Here is a 21,927-nt window from a genome sequence, read left to right on the forward strand (position 1 = left end):
CAACATTAATAAAGTTCTAATAATCTGTTATAATAAATAGAAGTTTTTTTTGTGTCGTGGGTCATTCAGTGACACAAGTTTCTGCCTCCGGTTCTTGCCCAAAGTTTCTGACTCTACTCGCAACCCTAATGACTACAACTTTCAATTTAAAACAATTATAAAACAACTTTCTTCGCAACCTTAATGACTACAACTTTCAATCCAAAACAATTATAAAACAAGTTTCTAACATAGTTCGATTAATATAAAGTAAATTTTCCTACCCGCGAAGTTCGCGGGTGATAACCTAGTTTAATATAAAACCTTAAAAGAAAAACCCATGTATTTCAATATTTCATAGAACCCTAATCCCACAAGAAAACACTCTCCTAAATCAACAAACATTTTTGGGGGCATTCATTCTCTTACACAAATCACACTTGAAACCCATCTCCAATTCACCATAAAGCCCCAATCTTCATCCCCATTTTCATGCTTCAATAACACTCTCACTCTAATCCTCCATTAATGCATCAACAAACCTTAACCTTAACCCTCAATCCCCACGTTCCCACGCCCACTTATGGAACACGATTCTCTCCCCCACTGTTCATCCAAAACCCCAGATTAAGAATACCCAATTTGAGAACCAGTTGTGTTGTTAGGAGTAACAATCATGTCCCGGTTAATAATGGTGTTGAGGTTACTGTTTTTGAAGACGATGATTGTCGTGTGTTTCCGTTTGGTTTTGGTGGAGAGAAAGCGGTTGATGTGGCTACACTTGGGAACCTTTGTGTTGATGTTGTGCTTAGTGTTGATAAGTTGCCCCCTTTGGGGTTTGATGAAAGGAAGGAGTATATGGAACACCTTGCTAAAACACCTCCTGATAAGGTCTTGTTTTTTTTTTTTTATATTCTTTAACTTGTACTTTGTTTTATTAGATTTAGTTACCTGTGCAAAAGTGTTGTTATGGAGTTTATATATTACAAGGGGCGGGAGGGGGCGGTCGACCCCCTGAACTTTTCGCTCAGTAATGGAGAATATGTAGTTTTCGTATAGAAATTTTTGGGTATATACGTTTTCGACCCCCAGTTTTATAGAAATTTTTGGTCCGGCGGTCGGAAATCTCAAGCTTCGTCACCAGTGGCGAAGCTTGAAAATTTCTACCGGGGGGTCGGAAGTCACCGGACCTAAAAGTATATACCTAAAAAATTATTTTTTTATAAAACCGGGGGGTCGAAAATGTATATACCTAAAAAATTCTATACGAAACGTACATACATAACACTACGGAGCGAAAAGTTCGGGGGGTCGGGCGCCCCCTCCGGCCCCTTCATAGCTGCGCCACTGTTCGTCACTAACAAGGGGTGTTTGGATGTGTCACACTATGTGTTCATAAGATAGTGTTTGGAATTTGGATGTTTATATGGGAATGATAACCACTTTTTATGCTGCATTTTGCTTGAAACTTGTTATTATTTAAGGAAGACCGTGTAAAGTAAAAGCAGTGTTGTAATAATCACTAGGCGCTAGTCGGCCAGTGGGGTACGGACGAGCGGTTAATCGGATTGAGATTTTTATATGTAATCTTCAGTTTTATTATACAAGAGTTGTAAGAATCGGTAGGCGTTAGTCGGTCGGTGAGGTACCCGCTAGCGATTAATCAGGATTAATAAGATTGAGATTTTTATATGTAGTTTCTAGTTTTATATATACATACATATTGTAGACTTGTTTTAACCCCTTGTAGACCCATTTTTTAAGTAATTTGAGGGAATTTACAAAGTTTGGTCGATGTTTGGCCGGAATCTGGCCAGAATTTGGCCGAAATAGGACCAGCGTTGACCGCCTAGCAATTAATCAGCCATTACTCGGTGAACCTCCGCTTAGTGATTAATTGACGACTAATCGGAGCCTAGGTGGGATTTTTACAACCATGGTTTTATATATACACACACACATTTTTATGTTTGATTTTTTTAGCAAGACAAGTTTAACCCCCTCGTTGGCTCATTTTTTTAAGTAGACAAGATTAATCATCGATATTTACAAGTTTTGACCGGAAAATGACTGGAATTTGTCCGGAGCCATCATTTTTTGCTGATTAGAGGAAAATTACTCGGTGAACCTCCGACTAGCGATTAATCGGATGCTAGTCGGGATTTTTACAACCATGAGTAAAAGTATGTGCTGTGTATCAGAAGTGTTAATCAAAATCGAATATTTGATCCTTAAATCGTTTGATTCTATAAAAAAACTGATTATTTTACTCTACCCTTTTGATAAACTTTTTTTTTTCTAGGAATTCAATTATTTTGTTGTGCTTGTAGAAATACTGGGAAGCTGGTGGTAACTGCAACATGGCTATAGCAGCAGCAAGATTAGGACTCCGCTGTAATACGATCGGTCATATCGGGAATGAAATTTACGGGAAGTTTCTATTGGACGTGCTTCGTGATGAGGGAATTAACGTGATCGAAATGAGAGACGAGGATGACACTATCGACACATCATCAAGGAGTGAATACGAGACACTTTTATGTTGGGTCTTGGTGGATCCATTGCAAAGACACGGGTTTTGCAGGTACACATGATTATTTAAAGGTTCGTTCATGTTTAAGTTAGTTTATATTCGAGACGAGAGTATCAACTTTGGGAATGCCATTTCAACTGGTATATGGTAGCGGTGGCATATTGACCCGTTTACGTATTTGAGTCTAGGGCTGCAAACAACCTGAACGAACATGAACAAGACCTTGTTTGTGTTCGTTTATTTGTTAAGGAAATATATGTGTTCATGAACTCTTCATGAACACTTACCGAACAAGATTTTCTGTTTGTGGCCGTTCATTAAGGAAATGAACGTGTTCATGTTCGTTTGTTAACTTTAGGGGACGAACGTTCATGAACATAAACAATGAAAACAAATGAACACAAACAAGCATTCATGAACAAAACATATAACACAGTGATACTTATTAAATATTTTATTTGTTTAAATTTTAAAGTGTTTAAATAAAATATAAAAATTAAAACACTAATGAGCTATCGCACAACACAAAAGAACATAAATGAACACGTTACCAAACGTTCACGCAAATTAATGAACGAACTCGGTCTCTGTTCATGTTCGTTCATTTAACTAACCGAACGAAATTTCTTGTTCGTGTTCATTCATTTATTAAACGGACGAACACAAACGAACTTCCCGTCTAACGGTTCACGAACTATTCACTGAACGTTCAGTTCGTTTGCATCCCTATTTGAGAGTGTTCACTTTGGGAATTACGTGTTAACTAGAATATGGTAGAGGTGGCATATTTTGACCCGTTTACTTATTTTGACGCCTCTAGTATTTGACCATGATTTGATTATTAGTCGAGCAGATTTTAGCAAGGAGCCTGCGTTTGCTTGGATGAAAACATTATCTGATGAAGTGAAGTCAAACATCCAAAAGTCAAAGGTCCTATTTTGTAACGGGTATGGGTTTGATGAGCTTCCCGCGGGTCTGATTTCTTCTGCACTGGAGTATGCGGTTGAAGTTAATACATCTATCTTTTTTGACCCTGGACCAAAGGGAAAGTCTCTTGCGGTTGGAACACCGGAAGAACAAGACGCACTTGCGAAATTGTTGAGATTTAGTGACGTTCTTCTTCTAACGTCAGAGGAGGTTTGCTTAATAACCTTTTCAAATCAAAGTCTTAGAATTTCTTGTACACATTTTCATTTGTTAACTTGTTTTTTTTTTTTTTTTTTTTTTTATCAGGCTGAATCAATAACGGGCTTGCGGAACCCTATAGCGGCTGGAAAGGAATTTCTTAGTAAAGGAGTTCGCACAAAATGGGTTATAATCAAAATGGGATCCAAGGGTTCTGTTTTAATAACCAAATCAGGCATTTCCTGTGCGCCTTCGTTTAAGGTAACATTTATGTCCTTTTGTTGTTTAATCGCTTATGAAACATACATTAATGATTAAACACCCCCTGCTTAGCCACTTAACAAGTCATTTTGCTTGATGCTTCTCATCATTGCCAAATGATGTATCAATACTCGATAGGATCATTGTATTTGTATGTACACTGTAAGAGGGAATATTGGTTTATACATGGAATATTACAACTTAAATACTTAACTATTTCCAAATGATGTTTTATTAGCGTATTTTGCCTTTTTGCTAGCTAGTTTCATGAGTTTTTTCCTAATATGGATTTCGATTTTATATATATCATAACAAAAAGAATATGAGTTGTATTTTATAATTTCACGTATGATTAGAACCAGAAGAATCATAATCGATTGTCTATGTTTTATAAATCGAACCAAGTTAATGCGATATAACATATAATTCAAAATGAGATAAAATAATTGTCCTTGCTCAACAAGACTACAAAATGGAATGAATATGATTTTCGATTGTGTTTGATATAAGACCACTAGCTGGTCAAGTATTAATGTTTGATTAAAATATTTTATGCTTCTAATTTGATTGTGTAAATTTATATAACATGATTCTTATAGTTCGTACTTGGGGAAAAAACCATTAGAAAGCCTATAAAGAGCACAATTGTCAATAGCGGCTATAGCACTCGCTATAGCGTGCTACGTAGCGTATAAGTCATATGTCGCTATATAGTATGTTACCACTGCTCGATACCTCAAGTATGGTCTTATAACATGTATTTTTCCCATCTCCACTGCTTGATAACATGTATTTTTCTGTTTCTCTACTTTATCGCTAAACATAATATAGCGGGTGCTATTTTGTCACTATCGTTACGTAGCATATAGGTAGCTTGTCGCTATTAACCGCTATTCGCCATTGACAACTATGATAAAGAGTTGATTGATAAAAATTATTAAATTAACAGAATAAAGAAAGAGTGTTATAAAAAATTAAAAATGATAATGGAGCATTTGAGGAAAAGAAAAACAATAAAAAAGTATAATATCTTGGTTAGAAATAGAAGGTAAATACAAAATATAAGGTAAACATTTTAGTAAATAGTTTTCAAGGAACACCAAAACGATAAATACTTTTTCCACCAACACTAGTTTAAGAAAAACTCCCAATTTCCTAGTGCAAGGTAAAGATCTTTTTGTTCATTGGTTTATACATGGAATTTTACAACTTAAATACTTAACTATTCATACTCGGTAATTATTTGTATAAATTACACAAAATGTGTTCATGGTCAACCCGACCCGTATCAGCCTATATCAACATTATCCAATTCTAATGGAAACGCACGACCCATTATTTTTATAGGTAAATGTCATGGACACAGTTGGATGTGGGGACAGTTTCGTGGCTGCAATTGCATACGGTTACATACACAATATGCCATTGGTTCATACATTAACCATAGCCAATGCAGTTGGTGCAGCAACCGCAACAGGTTGTGGGGCCGGTAGAAATGTCGCACGTTTGCAAGAAGTTGTGAGACTTATAAAGGAAGCAAATATTAATGAAGACGACGACTTTTGGAACAAATTACTTGATGAAATTTCAAACAAAGAAGACATCACAATTCTCTCAAAAACAACGGTAAACGGTATCAAGAACCGATTTTTTAACCTTGTAAACCTCCAAAAGGTGGTTAGTGAGGTTTTGCATAAACTTGAGGCTGCATTGGCAGATGGGATATTGTCTTCTTGAATGTTAGAAACTGAGATTTGATGTGGATTTTTGTTTGTTTAGAGCAGGAAATGAAAATGGTAGAAACTGATATTTGATCATGTGGTTAATTGGTTATGCTGCATGATTGATAAGCAGTGAAAATTATTGCTTGTTGCTATATTGATGTAGAACCTGTTCATGATTGAGTGTAATCAAGGATAGTTATGGGTAGTTTGTTGAGGCTGTCTTTTTAGATTTCTGTTTGATATGCTGAGAAGAGTAAGAAGTTTATAATGTATTTGTGCAATGTATATATTATAATATAATATATATTATAATAATGGGAAATTGGCCTGTAACAATTCCTAGTGGACGTCATTGGCTATTGGCAGTCCCACTTTTGAATATACCCTCTACCAGTCCAACCTTTCACCTATTTTTCCTCCACCGGTCTCTCGTTAAAAAAACTCTCTCGTTAAAAAAACTTAACAGGGTTAAGTTTTTTTTCGAATTACAAACATATGTTTTAGGGTTTTTGACCAGAATGACGATACGAGTCTATTGATGTAAAACTTACCTGAAAATGGTGCTCTAAAAGACTTAATTTTTGTTAATTGTAAGTTTAAACACCCGAATTGAAGCACCGTTTTTGTCGTTTGGAGCACTGTTTCGAGGTAAGTTTTACATCAATGGACTCGTATCGTCGTTCTAATCAAAAGCCCTAAAACTTCTGTTTGTAATTCGGAAAAAAAAAAACTTAACTCCGTTAAGTTTTTTTAACGGGGGTCCGGTGGAGGAAAAATAGGTGAAAAGTTAGATTGATATGGGGAATATTCAAAAGTGAGGCTGTTAATGGCCAATGACTTCTACTAGCGATTATTACAGACCAATTTTCCTATTATAATTAAAGTAGTGGGAGAGATTAAGTGTGATAGTTATGTAATTGTCCTATGCATCACGTTCAAAATACTAGATACAAATGTATTATGAAGTAAAAAGGATGGTATAAGGTCTTTAAAAAGCCTTAAATTTTTGGTTATATTGTTTCTTAACAAGAAAAGACCACGGAACAAGCGATTATAACTAGGGTTATGAAGAGCCGATTCTTCTAAATCCGAGGCTAGCTCGTTTAATGTAATAGTGTTCGGCCATGTTTGTTTCGAGCTATATGTCGAAAGCTTGGACGGGTTTTAAACTCAAGATGGACTCTTTTATTATGTAATTATCTTGCTTATACACATAATTTTTTAGGCATGTACCTTATTATAACTGTATATATATGACATAATATATATAGTTTAGTTACTTAATAATAATAGTTTTTATGTATTATATACTTATAATTATAATATTATATAAAGTTTATTATAGTTATATAAAGAGTAAATTTCAAAGTTCGTCCTTTATGTATGTCTAATATATCAAAGTATGTCCTTTATCTTTAATAACCTCAGAAAACATCCTTAATGTTTGAAAAACCAATCAGGTTATGTCCTTTACCCTAAACTTTGTTTGTTTTCCCAGTTAAATCAGGTCATGTGAGAAGCACATGAGGGTATATTGGTCTTTACCTTAATACTAGAAAAATAAAATTATAAAAAATTCAAATCTTCTTTCTCTTAACTATAAGCTTCATAATCTGCACATTATATCTTCAAAACTTCAAACAAAACCCAGATCTTCAAAACACAAAGAAAAAAATATTCAAAACTTCAAAACCCAGATATTCAAAACTTCAAAACCCGGATATTCAAAACTTCAAAACCCAGATTATCATCAACATTATCATCAATAACCCATGAACAAAAAAACCCCAATTTCTTACAACTCACCAAAATTAGGGCAACAAAGTGGTTTATTGAGATCTAACAATCCTACCACCACCACAACCTACCTACCGCCACCACCGCCACCACGACCCACCTGTCGCCGCCATCACCGCCACCACGACCCACCTGTCGCCGCCATCACCACCGCCACCACGACCCACCCGTGTTGACTGTTTGACTGATGTTGACCCGACACCGAATCTGAACCGAACCCAAACTGAAACTGGGTTGTAATGAATCTGAAAATAAATCCAAACAGAATCCGATTTTGAAGTGAAACTGGAACTTAACCGAAAAATACTCAAAACCCTTACCGGAATAGAGACGACCATGTTAACCCGGTGTCGACTGAACTCGAACCGAACCGAGTCTGACCCGTGTCGTGACACCCAAACTTAGAATGATGCCCGACCCCATCAACCATCAAACCTGAAACGCAAACAAAACGGACTTGAGAGATAGCTCGTTACAGACCTGAGAGTAAAAGAGGTGAAGATGACGAGTTGGATAAGTTTACCGGAGAAAATTCCTGAACCCACGACTGCTGTGACTCGAGAGGGTCGCTGGAACCACCGCCGCCGTAGACGACGGCACCGGCTCCGCCTGTTCTCTCTCTCTTTCCTGCCTCCTCTTCTGCTCGATCTCTCTCTCTCTCACTCTCTCTTGAATATGCCAGGTTGTGGTGGTGGTAGGATTGTTAGATAGAGAGAAGAAGGGGGGTATGTTGATGTGCAGGTGATTGAAAGATGAAGAAGATGATGGTGGAGTTTTAGGGTTTTTATTAAGGTAAAGACCAATATACCCTCATGTGCTTCTCACATGACCTGATTTAACTGGGAAAACAAACAAGGTTTAGGGTAAAGGACATTAACTGATTGGTTTTTCAAACATTAAGGATGTTTTCTGAGGTTATTAAAGATAAATGACATACTTTGATATATTAGACATACATAAAGGACGAACTTTGAAATTTTACTCTTATATAAATGATGGGCTCAAGCTCGTTTAATTTCAAATTAACTATCTATGTAATTAACATTAACACGAAGACTCTTACTACAAAGTATATTTAAAAAACAATTGATTCCAACCAACTTGCCATTTCTTCTTCCATGATTCACCCTCTAGCTAACACCCTTGCTATCACATCCATCGAGGATCACAACCACCACTCGCAACAACGATTCACCCTTCGTTCTTCTATGACCACCCTTGACCAACCCCGCTATAAGATGCCCTTGCTAAATGCACCACTACAACCCCACAATATTCAACAAAATTGTGTTTTAAAAACAAACCAGAAGAAACAACCATGACTTAGTTGTTGCCAATTGTGATGAATTAACACTAACAAAATTGAAAAAAGTCTACTATTTAATAAATAGTTACCAAAAGGCTTATTGCCTAGCGGTACTAAGATACCATGAAAAAATATTCTTCAATAATTGGTCGTTGAGGGTTCAAATCTTATAGCAAACATTAGTATAGCTTTAAGAATATGTTTTAGAGTGTCCCCGAGTTCTCAAACCGCAATTAAGAAAATAAAGAGTAAATTACAATTTTTGTCCTTTATTTTTATATCAAATTTCAACGCATGTCTTTTGCCTTTAAAATTGATGACTTTTGTACTTAATGTTTCCAAATGCTACATGTTTTGTCCTATGGCACTAGCTAAGATTTTTTTTTTGTCAAGTATAGTCATATGCCTTACACATGAGGGTATTTTTGTCATTTCACCTTTTTAAGGACTATTGTGTAAAAACTTCTTACCCTCCCCCTTCTCTCTACCTGCAACCACCCTCCACCACTGTAAACACCACCAAATGCCACTACCCTCCACCATTGTTAACACCACTACCAATCAACTACCATCCACCATGTACCCTCACCGTTCACCTCTAACTACCATCTCTACCATCAACCCCCACTCAAACATTGTCGCCAAGCACGCAATCGTTTAGTCGTCGCCCTTGCTACCACTTCAGCCACCGCCCGACTTTAAACCACCAACCATCTCTAAACCCTACCACCATAACCATCGCTCCGTACCAGCCACCACAAACATCAATGAACCACCACAACCACTTTTCACCTTCATCCAACCTCCGCCTCAACCTACAATTTCTATTCAACCACCATATCCACCACATCACTCACCATTTCGTCACCTACCAACCACTGATGATCCACGATCCTCCATCACACCACACACCCACTCAATACCCGAACCCGCAACCCACCATCACCGCCGCAAACCCTAACCCACCATCGTCTAACCATCTTTGGTCACCATTCTTGTCGAACTATGTTATAGACTGAAACCATTGCAAGGTATGAGACTTGTCCCATATCGGTTGTATGGGAAACCAATGTGGGTTTTATATACCAAATGAGTTCTCTCATCCATTAGACTAGTATTTTGGGTTGAGTTATCTTGTTTGGTATGTAACAAACTACCACTCCCACAAGTTTCACCTTTACCTGATATCTCTCGTCACCAAGAATGTTAAAGGAAAGAAAGAGAGTTAAAGTTTTGTGAGTAACCGCTGGATAAAGGTGTTGATTACGCGAAAGTTAAAAAAAAAGTGGACAAGGTTTTAAGATGGTGGTCAGAGTGTTCGGTTTTCAGATGATAGGGGTGGCGATGGTGATTGTCATGGCAGGTGCCAGGTGGTGGTTGGCTAGGGCTAGGGTACATATAAAGAGGGGGATAGAAACAGAGATAGTGTGTGTGTTTAGAAAGAGAGTATTAGAGAGAGAAAATATAGCGTATGGTGTGTCGGTTTTATATGTTTTTCTATTAAACGAAACTATTAAAATAGAAAAAGACAATAATACCCTTAGATGGGGTGCACATCATCTAATTTAATAAAATAAATTAATTGAGTTAATGCAAAGTAAAAAACAAGTAACATTTTGAATCATAAAGTATAAAAGTGATGCATTCTCAAAACAAAAAACATGCTTTGTAAGTTGATATAAAGACAAAAGGGAAAAATTTGTAATTTACTCAAAAATAAATCAATAGTATGAGTTCATCAATATACATATAGCAACTAGAAGGGGCAAAATAGGAAAGACAGAATAATAAAGGGAAAAGATGGTTGGATAAAATAAAAGCCCTAAAAGTCCCATCGATACCCCTACTTCTCATTCTTCGTTTTCCCCTTGTTGCCCTCCCTCACCCTGTAATTTCACTCTCACTCCCCGCCTTTTTTTCAAAACCTCTTTCTTTATTCATCAATTCATCCATCTTTAATCCCAATTTTGTTCTTCTTTGCAGATCTTGGACCCTTTTTTCACTCGAATTCTGCCCCAAAATTTCATCTTTTTTTCGCTGGATCCAACGCTTGGTGAGTTTTCGTGTTGATCGATTCATGTATCTGTGTTTCTTTTGTTGGGTGTGTGTTGATTTTTCAGATGTCAATGTTTGGTGTACGGAATTAAATGGTTTATAAGCTATTATTAGGAGATGTGATTGTTTGATTTTTTTTTTTTTTTTGTGACATTTGATTTTTTTATGATGAGTTTATATGTTTGACATAAGGTTAGGGGCCTGGTGATAAATTGTTTGTTTTAGCTTTAATATAAAGGAAGGTTTATTGTAGCTTATTAGATATTGTTGGTGATTTAAGTGTCATTAAGTCATTTTGGTTGATTGGGACCCACTTAAGATTAAAGAAGGAATTTGAATAAACATTGAAACCTAAGTAGTTAAAGAAGGAATTTGAATAAACATTGAAACCTAACAATTACGACTTGAAACACTAATAGCAGCAATAAGAAGAAAGACGTATGGTAGAACTAAGAAGAAAGGTACTGATATCGGGAAAATCGGTGATATATCGCCGATAGTACCGATATTCTCACCAAGGGATGATAACCGATATATCACTGATATATCGCGATATTAACTACATAGATTGATACAAGTCAAAAAGAGGTGTGGAGTACATGCGTGCTTGGTTTTAAAAAGCGATAGGCGCACAAAAGCGACGAGATCTAAAATTGAGGCGCGAAGCGCAAAAGCGGTGGGCTTTTTGTACCCGAGGCGCAAAGTGTTTATATAATTTTTTTTATATATCCCATAGGTTTTTAGCTTCTTTTAACCAAAGTATAGCTATAAATAAGGCTTTTATACCATTTCACTTACATGTACAAGTAAAAAAACCCAAGGTACAACTTTTTTCTGCAGAAAAACGCCTCAGTTACATGAGGCGCGCACCTCAGGCCAAAAAGCCCCCCCCCCAAAAAAACCCAAAAATCTGCGCCTTTTGGGCGCTTCTTGTAATTACACAAGGCGCTGAGGGAAAAAAGCCCCAGAAGCTGTGCCTTAGTGCGCCTCGCGCCTCAGCGCGCCTGAGGCACGCTTATTTAAAACCAAGCATGCCTGCTCAAGACTATGCTTTTTAAAATTATCTACTACCTTATCGCTAAACACGAAATAGCGGACGCTATTTCATCGCTATCGCTACGTAGCATATAGGTTGTCTATTGCTATTGACCGCTATTCGCTATCGATAACTATGTTTTCACGAATGGTTGCAATAAATCGTCGCGACTGTTCCTCACCTATAAAAGGGAAATCTTTGGTCTAGGTTTAGTACACGTGTTTTATAATAGAATTCCATATTCGTTTCTTCGGATTTGCGTGATCCTCCATTAGTCCATTTGTCCCTTGTCCTCATCTCGCTATAGGTGATCTCCATGTCAAACGCTGCCAGTTCATCATCCGTACTATACTTATCGACGTATATATTACCTATTCAGTTTAACATTTTTTTGATATAGCAAAGAAAAAAGTTTGATTTTTAACTTTGTTGAACAGGTCTGTTTGGCAGTCAAGATTGATGTTATGGAGAATCACAGCATGATTATTGGTCAAAGGCCCGACATACCATGGCATGCACATACGATGGTGACTGGACAGAACCATAATTCGCAACCGGGACAAGCCCTAAAGCCCGAAAACGGATTAGGAGAGAACGGTAACCGACACATGAGCATGCCACATCATCATCACGATCACGAACTTCTTTTGGACCACGAGATAGCATCCATGCCACATCATCACGGTAACGGAGAACCAACTGAGTTTGATGGTGATGACGGCGATTTGGATCACGGTGGTATTGGTCAACCATCGGTCAACAATCCTGATAATCAGTTAGTTCTTGCTGATCAACATCACGAGATGGGTTTATCCGTTGTAGATAACCATAACCATGATCTTGCTGGCCCGTTATCGTTTCACCAGCCGGAACTCGTGTTCACGAATCAAGTAATCCAAACCCGAACCACACCGCCTCCAAACTATGAACTAACAGTGGGTCAAGAATTTCCAGATGTTGCCAGCTGTCGTAGGGCGTTAAGACACACGGCGATTACGCTTCATTTCGAGATACAAACCGTTAAATCGGACAAAACACGATTTACCGCCAAATGTGCGAGTGAAGGCTGTCCATGGAGAATACACGCAGCGAAACTACCTGGTGTACCGACTTTCACAATCAGAACGATTCATTCGGAACACAACTGTGGTGGGATCGCTCATTTGGGTCATCAACAAGCTTCGGTTGACTGGGTTGCAAATACCGTTGAACAACGGCTCAAAGAAAATCCGCTATGCAAGCCGAAGGAGATTCTAGAAGAAATCCACAGGACGCACGGGATTACGTTATCGTACAAACAAGCCTGGAGGGGAAAAGAACGGATTATGGCTGCGTTACGTGGTTCATTTGAAGAAGATTACCGTTTTCTGCCGCAATATTGTGACCAGATTCGGCGCACGAATCCCGACAGTATCGCCTCTGTTTACGTGAATCCAAATGATAACTGTTTTCAACGTCTTTTTATCTCTTTTCAAGCTTCGATTTACGGGTTTTTAAACGCGTGTAGACCGCTTATCGGGCTTGATAGAACCGTTTTAAAAAGTAAGTATCTTGGGACGTTGCTTCTCGCAACGGGTTTTGATGGTGACGGCGCTTTGTTTCCGCTAGCGTTCGGTGTTGTTGATGAAGAAAATAAGGAAAATTGGATGTGGTTTCTTTCGGAGCTTCACAATTTGTTAGAAATCAACACCGAAAACATGCCCCGACTCACGTTTTTATCCGACAGGCACAAAAACATCGTGGATAGCGTCGAAGTGAATTTCCCGACGGCTTTTCACGGGTTTTGTATGCACCACCTCAGCGAGAGTTTCCGGAAGGAATTCAACAACACGATGCTAGTCAACCTGCTCTGGGACGCCGCCAATGCGCTCACGTTAATGGAATTTGAATCGAAGATTCTAGAAATAGAAGAGATATCTCAAGAAGCTGTATATTGGATAAGACGAATCCCGCCGGGTTTATGGGCTACAGCGTGTTTCGACGGGACCCGTTTCGGCCATTTGACGGCTAACATAGTCGATTCGTTAAACGCTTGGATTGCGGAAGCTTCTGGGCTCCCGATCGTTCAAATGATGGAATCTATTCGTCGGCAGTTAATGATGTGGTTTAACGAGAGACGTGAAATGAGTATGCAATGGACTTCAATTCTCGTTCCGACTGCTGAGAGACGCGTATCGGAAGCTATTGACCGTGCGCGAACCTATCAAGTGCTTAGAGCAAACGAAGCTGAATTCGAGGTTATTTCACATGAAGGGACTAACATTGTCGATATCAGAAACCGTCGGTGTTTATGTCGGGGATGGCAGCTTAACGGCCTGCCGTGTGCGCATGCGGTGGCTGCGCTTTTATCTTGCAGACAAAACGTTCACCGGTTTACCGAGAGTTGTTTCACGGTGGCGAATTATAGGAGAGCGTATTCACAAACGATACACCCGGTTCCTGATAAGACGCTTTGGAACGAAATGACGGATTTACCCTCGCAAGGTGATGGGATTGAAATCATTATCAACCCCCCAAGGTTGATTAGACCACCGGGACGGCCGAGAAAGAGGAGGATAAGATCGGAAGATCGTAGTTCTGTGAAGCGAGTTGTGCATTGCAGCCGGTGTAATCAATCCGGGCATTTTAGAACTACCTGTTCCGCTCCAATTTGACCCGACCCGTTTTATTTGTCAAGTGGGTCGTGATGGGTCGATAGTCGGGCATGCGGCTAAAGTGTACTGACTAGTGGTTTGAGGTTAAAACTTGTTTAATATGGTTAACAGATTTTAGGTTTGAATGTGGTGTTTGTGTATTGCTGTTTTGAGGTTATAATGCATATGGTTGAATATAAATACTGTTAACAGGTTATTTGAAGTGAGGTCCAAACTGTGTTTTTCAAAGATGAATACATTTGTTGACTTGTTGAATTTACTCTTAAGAAGGTTGTTGTCATGTGACCTGCATGTCACAGGTTCGAGTCGTGGAAACAATCTCTTGTAGAAATATATGGTAATGATGCGTACATCAAACCTAAGTTGGTCTGATACCCTCGAACCTCACACATCCGGGAGCCTTATGCACCGGTTTTGCCTGGTTTTGGTTCAAAGATGAATACATCTGTGTAATTATTTCATTATTAAACTTTTCTTTGGTTTTAATCATCCCTTTTAACTATGCCTATCAATACTACACCACGGTGAACATCGCATGTTTTCTCTCACGTCTTTTTCTCACCACACGGGTGCACCTACCATCTTTGGTCGATATCATCCTCGCTAAGACTATCTTCAACCCAAAACACTCATGAACGCGCATAGTAATATGCAGCGTCACATTTCCACCATTTATTCAAACACACTTATTTTCTCCCCTAACCTACAAACATCTTTACAAATCCTTACATTTTCACATGATTATTACTTTATACATTTATTTTTCATAATCATAATTTTTTTATATCAAATCTAATTACCTATACAAAGTTATATAACTATTATAAAAACAAATACTCAAAGTTCGGTTTTTATTTCGGTTCGGTTATTTTGTTTTTTTACTCACCTCTACCAACAACCCTAAAAATTGTACTACCCAATCTATCATAGAATGAATACAAAGGCTAGGCTAAGCTAACATAACATGATTATGAGACATAAAGGGCATGATCAAATCACTTATGAACATGATTCAAGTTGGTGTATTTTGACATCCCCTCAACTCAATTAATCATTGCACTTCTTTAATATTGATAAGCTTGCTCTTTTTAATAGCTATAACTAAGGTTCGAGTTCATAAAGGTTCGATTTGATAAGCTTTGATAGTCTCACAAAGTGTAGGTTTAGGATGTAAGCCTTGCAAATGAACTCAAGCTTTAGCCATAGAACTCGAAACAAGTAGAACTCAAGCTCTTTTAAGTTATGCAATGTAGGTTTCACAATGTAGATATCTATATGAATCATGTATGTATTACCATCAACTTGAAGTATTTCAATGGTACTCTTGAAATCTCAATCGAATAATTCTGATAGAAACAAGAACGAGCATCTTGTGGATAACGTGTATAGGAAATGACCGAAGACTTGTGTTTTATAGTTGGAGAACCATCACAACGTTGTGCCAACAATAATTTAATTACTATTGATCACTCAAGTTGTTGCTAATGCACATTTACTTCTAATATCCTAAGTTGTTAGTAGCCCAATCTACTTTTGAATGAAGTTACTACTAAGGCCATCCGTAGTCATAAAACCCCTTGTGGGGCGTTATACGACACGTGTAGTGCCACGTCACACAGGGGCTTTATGGGGCGTTATATCACTAGAGCCCGTAGTCATAAAGCCCCTACCTATCATTACCTAATTATTAATTTTAAATTTTATTAATTAATTAAAAAACACTTGCTTTTTTTTATTGGTCCATTTTTGAAATCCTTCCCCCCATCAAGCGCTATATATATAGCGCCACCCACCATCTTTTATCTCATAAAGCCCCCTGTAGTGGTGTTTGGGGCTTTATAGGGGCTTTATGATGGCATATAGCGCCCCACTACACAAGCTCTAACAACATATTTATTGGTGATCATAGTTGTCACTAAGGCCATGTGTAGTCATAAAGCCCTTTTGGGGGCGTTATGCGACATGTGGCATGCCACGTCACCCCGGGGCTTTATGGGGCGTTATGCAATTTGAGGCCGTAGTCATAAAGCCCCTGTGTAATCATTACTCATTTTTTAATTTTTATTTTTTTAATTCATTTGTAAGTTTTTTAAAAATAAAATTCATTTCATTAAATAAAAAAAAAGTACAATAAAATAAAAAAACATTAAACTAGAAAAAAAAACATTAAACTAGAATAAAAAAATTTTTACACAATCAAAGGTTATATTTTTTTTCAATCAGCTCCTTTTGTGCCAACGCCATTTTCAAAGCTTTTCCCGTTAAGTGGTCATGCGGTTTCGAGTAGAACTCAAAGTCGTGAGCCCAATGTCTATCCCGCATAATCTCCGTAACTTCGTGGTTCTCCTCCAAACATTTATTACCGAGTTCGTGTATGTCTTGAAGTCGCTTGTTTATCTCCGAAAATGCGTTACTCATATCCGTTCCCATAGACATCGACGACGACTCGGGTTTTTTCGCCCGGCTTTTTCTTCCGGGCGGTCTTGGTAGCTCCTCCACCGGCTCGTCATCCAGAATATCCTCGTTCAAGTCGGTGTTTCGAGCGTCGGAGGTTGGCGTTTCGGGTTCACCCGACTCGTTTGTTTTGGACCTCTTTGATGGCCGTGTATTTCCCAAACGACCACTCGGAGTAGATACGGTGGCCCATTTGGGGCTATGGCGAAGGATTTGCCAACACCTCATGTACGGGAAATGGCCATTAGCCTCCGTATACTCGACCAATGCCTCTTGCGTAATGTCTTCATCGCTACTTCCACTTTTCCATCCGGAAAACAAGCGTTGGTACACGGTTTGAAAGTTTGTGCATTTCTTGTTTATATCGGTCCACTTCCCCGATATAGAGTCCGGTAGGCGGTATTCGTCTCCTCTACCCATGAGATCGAAAAAAAGTTCTCGTATTCGGTTCCAAAATACGGTTTTACTTTGATTGTTTGCTAAAAAAAACAAAATATAATGTTAGTCTAAAATTTAAAAAAAATAAAAACAGAAAATAAATAACAAACAGAAAATAAATTTAAAAACAGAAAATAAATTTACAACAGAAAATAAAAAAAAAAACAGAAAATAAATTTAAAACAGAAAATAAAAAAAACCGAAAATAAATTAAAAAACAGAAAATAAATTAAAAAACAGAAAACGGAAAAAAAAAAACAAAGAAAGAAAAACATACATATGACCGGGTCCTCCGAAACATCGATGAAAGCGCGGGTTAACGCATACTCCTCTTCGGGCTCCCACGTTATCACATTTTTTTCGCTCGGGTGGTGGTTTCCACTTTCTTTTTATGTGGCCGTTTTGCTTTTGCTTTTCCTTTTCCTTTTTGCGTCTCCGGTACCTCATGCAACTTTTCAGCAACTATGCAAATCCGAAGCAACTTCCAAAGGCCTTACAACAAAGGTAATAAAAAACTTCCACTGTAAGTGCCACTTGAGAGGGTTCACCCCCTTGGACCGCACAAGCGGGCCAACATCAAGGGTTGAGTCCATGGGCCGCACCAAGGAGGCGATGGCCCCGGGAACTCATTAGTCAAAGAGGCTTTGCCCTTTTAAACCATCGGGTTCATTGGTGCCATAAATGAGAATATATTTGAACACGTGTGTATTCCACACCTCCTAACTCGTAAGTCGTAACAATATTTGTACAGTGAAGATTATAACAAGTTGATTTGGAAAGAGTCATTTTTGTATATATTGTGTTGAAAGTGGAAGATAATGGTTGTTTAGTGAACAGAAAATGGATGTTACATAGGTTGTATACACAAGCCTTCATTATAGCACAGGCCTTACAATACTAGTTACTTATACACAATACTTAAAAACAATATATTACAGTCCATATTTCGTCACATATTTTTTTCTAATTCGATCCTTACGTTGTAGAACGAGTTCAAGATCTACTCCTGTCAACTTGCTCGTATCCATCAACAGGAACTGGAAATCCTTATCCTCTCGTTTTTCAAGTTCCAGACTCGTGAGCTGAAGCAAGCTTTCATGAAACTGACGAAAACCAGCATCCTTCTCGGGCTGCACTTTGGACCCATTCGCAAGATCCATAATTTCTTTTTGCACAAGTGCCTCATGTAATTTGGATCCGGTTGATGACGATGTAGCATCTGACTTTCCTTCTTGATGGGTTGACTTTTTACCAGGTGGATGTTGAAGCTCAACTTCATCATCTTCCGTTTCCAGGTTTACTGAACCATGTGCGTGTGAAGACGACGTGTACACCCCGGTCTTAGACGTTTTTAACCTTTTGCTTTTGCTTTTGATTTTGCTTGTTTGGTCGGTTAAAACGGGCGCTTTCCATTTCGGCGAGTCTTTAAGCAGAATCCACACGTGCCAGAGACTGAAATCCCGCCCGACGTCTTGTTTGTATCTAGTAAGGGCAAGCGGAAGGATATCCTCTTCAGATTGACCACTTTTACAATCTCTCTTCAAGTTTGTTATGATCTCGTTAAACTTACCGACCTTTTTGTTCATATCGGTCCACTTACTCGTGAGCTGATCTTTCGTTCTGTCGATGGTAAACGAGGTGTTCTGTCGAAAGTACAACACGACTCGGTTCCAAAAAGCAGTAACGTGTTGCCCGTTTCCTACTGTGGGATTCTCGGATATTTTAAGATACACCGTAGCTAAAAACTTCTCTTCATCAGGTATCCACGGATTCTTCATCTTTTTCTTCTTATCTACGTAAACATTGTCCTCCGCTCGTTGCTGAGTGTCCTCTGCCATTTCCTATAAATCATAACAAGTATCAAACTTATCAATGCAATCATTTACAAGTTCATACTTCCTGCAAATTCTACTTTTTTTGCAACCATTTCCTTATGAGAGCTAAAAAATGTAACCGAACTTGCACCACTGTTGTAAAAATCGGGATTAATCAACGATTAATTGGTAATCGGAAGTTTACCGATTGAATTTCACCTAGTCGGACCTAGACCCGGTAACCGGTCAAAGGCAGTCAAAAGCTGTTAAAATTCGTCAAAATCTTTGACGTATTTGAAAAATTATATGAAAAATTCCAATCTGACGAATCCCGATTAATCACTAGCCACGCCAGTACCCCACCCTCGCCGCCCGACTAGTACCTGACGATATCTACAACCATGATTGATAGTAAGAAATGGTACATTAAAGGGGCGTTTGGTTCGCGGAATGATTTGGAATTTGAATTGGAATTTGTTTAGGAATTAGAATTTGAAGGAATTGGATTTGGAATTTACACATACCGATTGGAATTGGAAATTGTTGGAATCGGAATCTCAATTCCATTTTTGTTGTGTTTGGCAGTCAAATGAAAATTGGAATCCATCACCACGGCACCCACAATCACCAGTTCGGGTCGAAACGGTTCGCGTCGACACGGTTCGCATCGAAACAGTTCGAGTCGAAACGGTTCGATTCTAAACGGTTCAGGTCGAAACGGTACGGGCGTCAAAACAGTTCGCATCAAAACGGTTGGGTCAAAACAGTTCGTGTCGAAACGGTACGCGTCAAAACGGTTCGATTCGAAACGGTTCACGTCAAAACGTTACGGTTCGAAACCGTTATCATCGAAACAGTACGAGTCGAAATTGTTCGCTTCGAAACGGTACGGGTCGAAACGGTTCGGATCGAAACGGTACGGGTCGAAATGGTCGAAGTTTCCAATGAATTTACTTTAATTCCTTCACATATAGGAAGAATTTTGAATTCCTTTAGTTAAAGGAATTTGAAGGAATTCATGCGTAATTCCAATTCCAATTCCATTGTCAAGCAAACACATGAAGATTGGAATTAGGATTCCAATTCCATCAAATTCTGTGAACCAAACATCTTAAGAGATGGAATTCCAATTCCCTTAAATTCCACTGAATTCCTGCGAACCAAACGGGCCCTAAGTGTTAACAACGGAATTCAAACGGAATTTCGTTTGTAATAACAAGATCAAAGTTCAAAATCTGTTGCTACATAACAGTTGAGGCAAAATCAAACAATCATGAATCAATTTAGGGTTAACAAGTCATGGTGTTACTAAGGTAAATTCAACAACTAAATTCCCAAAATCAATGTAGGTAAACGGTAATAACTGAACAGTAAGGGTTCAACAAAACCCTAAGCAAGAAGAATACAACACAGATCATCAATTCAACCTAAAACTACACATTAAAGTGAAATGACGAACAACAAACTCAAACGAAATTAGAGATGATAGAGCGAAAATCAACAAGAACACGAGACATCTTTTATGATTAAATTGATAGTTATAGTTCAGTAATGATTTAAAAGCGAGTGATTGCAATCAACTTACACTAGGGTTTATAGCGAAACAGAGGGCTGGCTGGCTGGCTCTGTGAATCGGAAAATTAAATTGCGTATATGGACTACGGAAATAAATAAAGGAGGACAAGAGGGTGTTATCTTTATTAACGGCAAATTTGGATCACTAACGGACCACTAGAGTATCATCACCAAAATGCCACTAGGTTATAATGTCATGAGTGTGTCCTTGTTGTTAACTTGTTATACGGCAGGGGACACAAATATTGTTTTTGGTTTTCACGTAACATGTTAGATTTTTATAAATTAAAAAATAAAAAAAACTATAGCAATATCATGCTTAAGGTAAAAAGAAAAACATGCTCGTTTTTATGATGTGATTTCTTTTTAAAATATTAATGTATGAAAATTTTATAACCGTTTAAAAATAATATGAGAAGTTGGTTTAAAAGTTAACAATATATTTTAATGAATAATGTATTACACGTTTTAAAGTTGTAATTACTTAAGCTATTAAATTTATATAAAATTATTTTTTTTGTCATCCTTATATATATTATAATAATAGGATCAAATTCAAAGGCTCTTAAAAATAAGAAGTCGTACAAAGGGTATCAAATGGACTTCGATTGACCATATTCAAGTGGCATTGGAACCGTCTCATTGAACTCTACGATGTGAGATTTTAAGTTTTCACTTTTGGATTTATAGGTTGTAGATTTTAGAATTTTTGTTTATTATTAAGGGTGTGAATTACTGACACGACACGAACCTAACACGTAATTCGTGGGTTTGGTTTTATTCTAAACGGGTCCGGGTCAGTTTCAGGTTGAACCCGCGAACCAATTTAGCTAAACGGGTCAGGTTCGACATTGTGTCATCTTGTGCTATTCATTGTGTCTTTGTACACTTCTTACTTTTAGGAGCCTTTGTAGAATAACTTAACCCTACAAAATAAATTATCTTTTTGCTACGTGGACGATATAAGTTTTGCTTTTGTTCCTTCACTTCTTAGGTTGAATATTGAAATAAACGTTTTAGAAGTCTCGGGTATGTTTTGTTCACTTGCATTTAGTTGATAAGATTAAAGTTGTAAACTAATCGAACAAACACGAACAAGATTTTGTTTGTGTTCATCGTTAAGGAAATAATTATGTTCACGAATGGTTCATAAACACTTGATGAACTATGTTCAGG

General features: G+C 37.9%; 4 protein-coding genes and 1 long non-coding RNA gene across 5 annotated transcripts; 2 read left to right on the forward strand and 3 right to left on the reverse strand.

Moving 5' to 3' along the window:
* Window positions 1-331: 331 nt before the first annotated feature.
* On the forward strand, window positions 332-5,839 carry LOC110884035 (fructokinase-1). Its single transcript, XM_022131709.2, has 5 exons — window positions 332-870; window positions 2,310-2,563; window positions 3,358-3,649; window positions 3,746-3,898; window positions 5,246-5,839. The coding sequence occupies exons 1-5, from the start codon at window positions 508-510 to the stop codon at window positions 5,633-5,635; spliced, it is 1,452 nt and encodes a 483-aa protein (XP_021987401.1). The 5' UTR covers window positions 332-507; the 3' UTR covers window positions 5,636-5,839.
* Window positions 5,840-7,188: 1,349 nt separating this feature from the next.
* LOC110884036 lies at window positions 7,189-8,149 on the reverse strand. Its single transcript, XR_002560869.2, has 3 exons — window positions 7,943-8,149; window positions 7,740-7,854; window positions 7,189-7,664 (listed from the first exon to the last, which is right to left on the reverse strand). It is a non-coding gene; the product is annotated as an uncharacterized LOC110884036 (long non-coding RNA).
* Window positions 8,150-10,619: 2,470 nt separating this feature from the next.
* On the forward strand, window positions 10,620-14,672 carry LOC110884037. The gene is made up of 2 exons (XM_022131710.2): window positions 10,620-10,778; window positions 12,254-14,672. Exon 2 carries the CDS (start codon window positions 12,281-12,283, stop codon window positions 14,468-14,470), a length of 2,190 nt encoding a protein of 729 aa, XP_021987402.1. The 5' UTR covers window positions 10,620-10,778; window positions 12,254-12,280; the 3' UTR covers window positions 14,471-14,672.
* A 1,994-nt stretch (window positions 14,673-16,666) lies between these two features.
* Window positions 16,667-17,973, reverse strand: LOC110880603. Its single transcript, XM_022129098.2, has 2 exons — window positions 17,640-17,973; window positions 16,667-17,403 (listed from the first exon to the last, which is right to left on the reverse strand). Exon 2 carries the CDS (start codon window positions 17,342-17,344, stop codon window positions 16,667-16,669), a length of 678 nt encoding a protein of 225 aa, XP_021984790.1. The 5' UTR covers window positions 17,345-17,403; window positions 17,640-17,973.
* Window positions 17,974-18,164: 191 nt separating this feature from the next.
* LOC110884038 (glutathione S-transferase T3) lies at window positions 18,165-20,887 on the reverse strand. Its single transcript, XM_022131711.2, has 2 exons — window positions 20,762-20,887; window positions 18,165-19,203 (listed from the first exon to the last, which is right to left on the reverse strand). Exon 2 carries the CDS (start codon window positions 19,198-19,200, stop codon window positions 18,295-18,297), a length of 906 nt encoding a protein of 301 aa, XP_021987403.1. The 5' UTR covers window positions 19,201-19,203; window positions 20,762-20,887; the 3' UTR covers window positions 18,165-18,294.
* Between the last annotated feature and the right edge of the window lie 1,040 nt (window positions 20,888-21,927).

Source organism: Helianthus annuus, chromosome 10, assembly GCF_002127325.2.
Source record: "Helianthus annuus cultivar XRQ/B chromosome 10, HanXRQr2.0-SUNRISE, whole genome shotgun sequence".
In the NCBI taxonomy this organism is placed as follows: Eukaryota; Viridiplantae; Streptophyta; class Magnoliopsida; order Asterales; family Asteraceae; genus Helianthus; species Helianthus annuus.

Coding starts and splice junctions, on each gene's coding strand:
- LOC110884038 (XM_022131711.2), bottom strand. CDS start 19,200: ATGGCAGAGGACACTCAGCAACGAGCGGAGGACAATGTTTACGTAGAT.
- LOC110884035 (XM_022131709.2), top strand. CDS start 508: ATGCATCAACAAACCTTAACCTTAACCCTCAATCCCCACGTTCCCACG. Junction 871..2,309: donor CTAAAACACCTCCTGATAAG/GTCTTGTTTTTT, acceptor TTGTGCTTGTAG/AAATACTGGGAAGCTGGTGG. Junction 3,899..5,245: donor CCTGTGCGCCTTCGTTTAAG/GTAACATTTATG, acceptor TTATTTTTATAG/GTAAATGTCATGGACACAGT.
- LOC110884037 (XM_022131710.2), top strand. CDS start 12,281: ATGGAGAATCACAGCATGATTATTGGTCAAAGGCCCGACATACCATGG.
- LOC110880603 (XM_022129098.2), bottom strand. CDS start 17,344: ATGGGTAGAGGAGACGAATACCGCCTACCGGACTCTATATCGGGGAAG.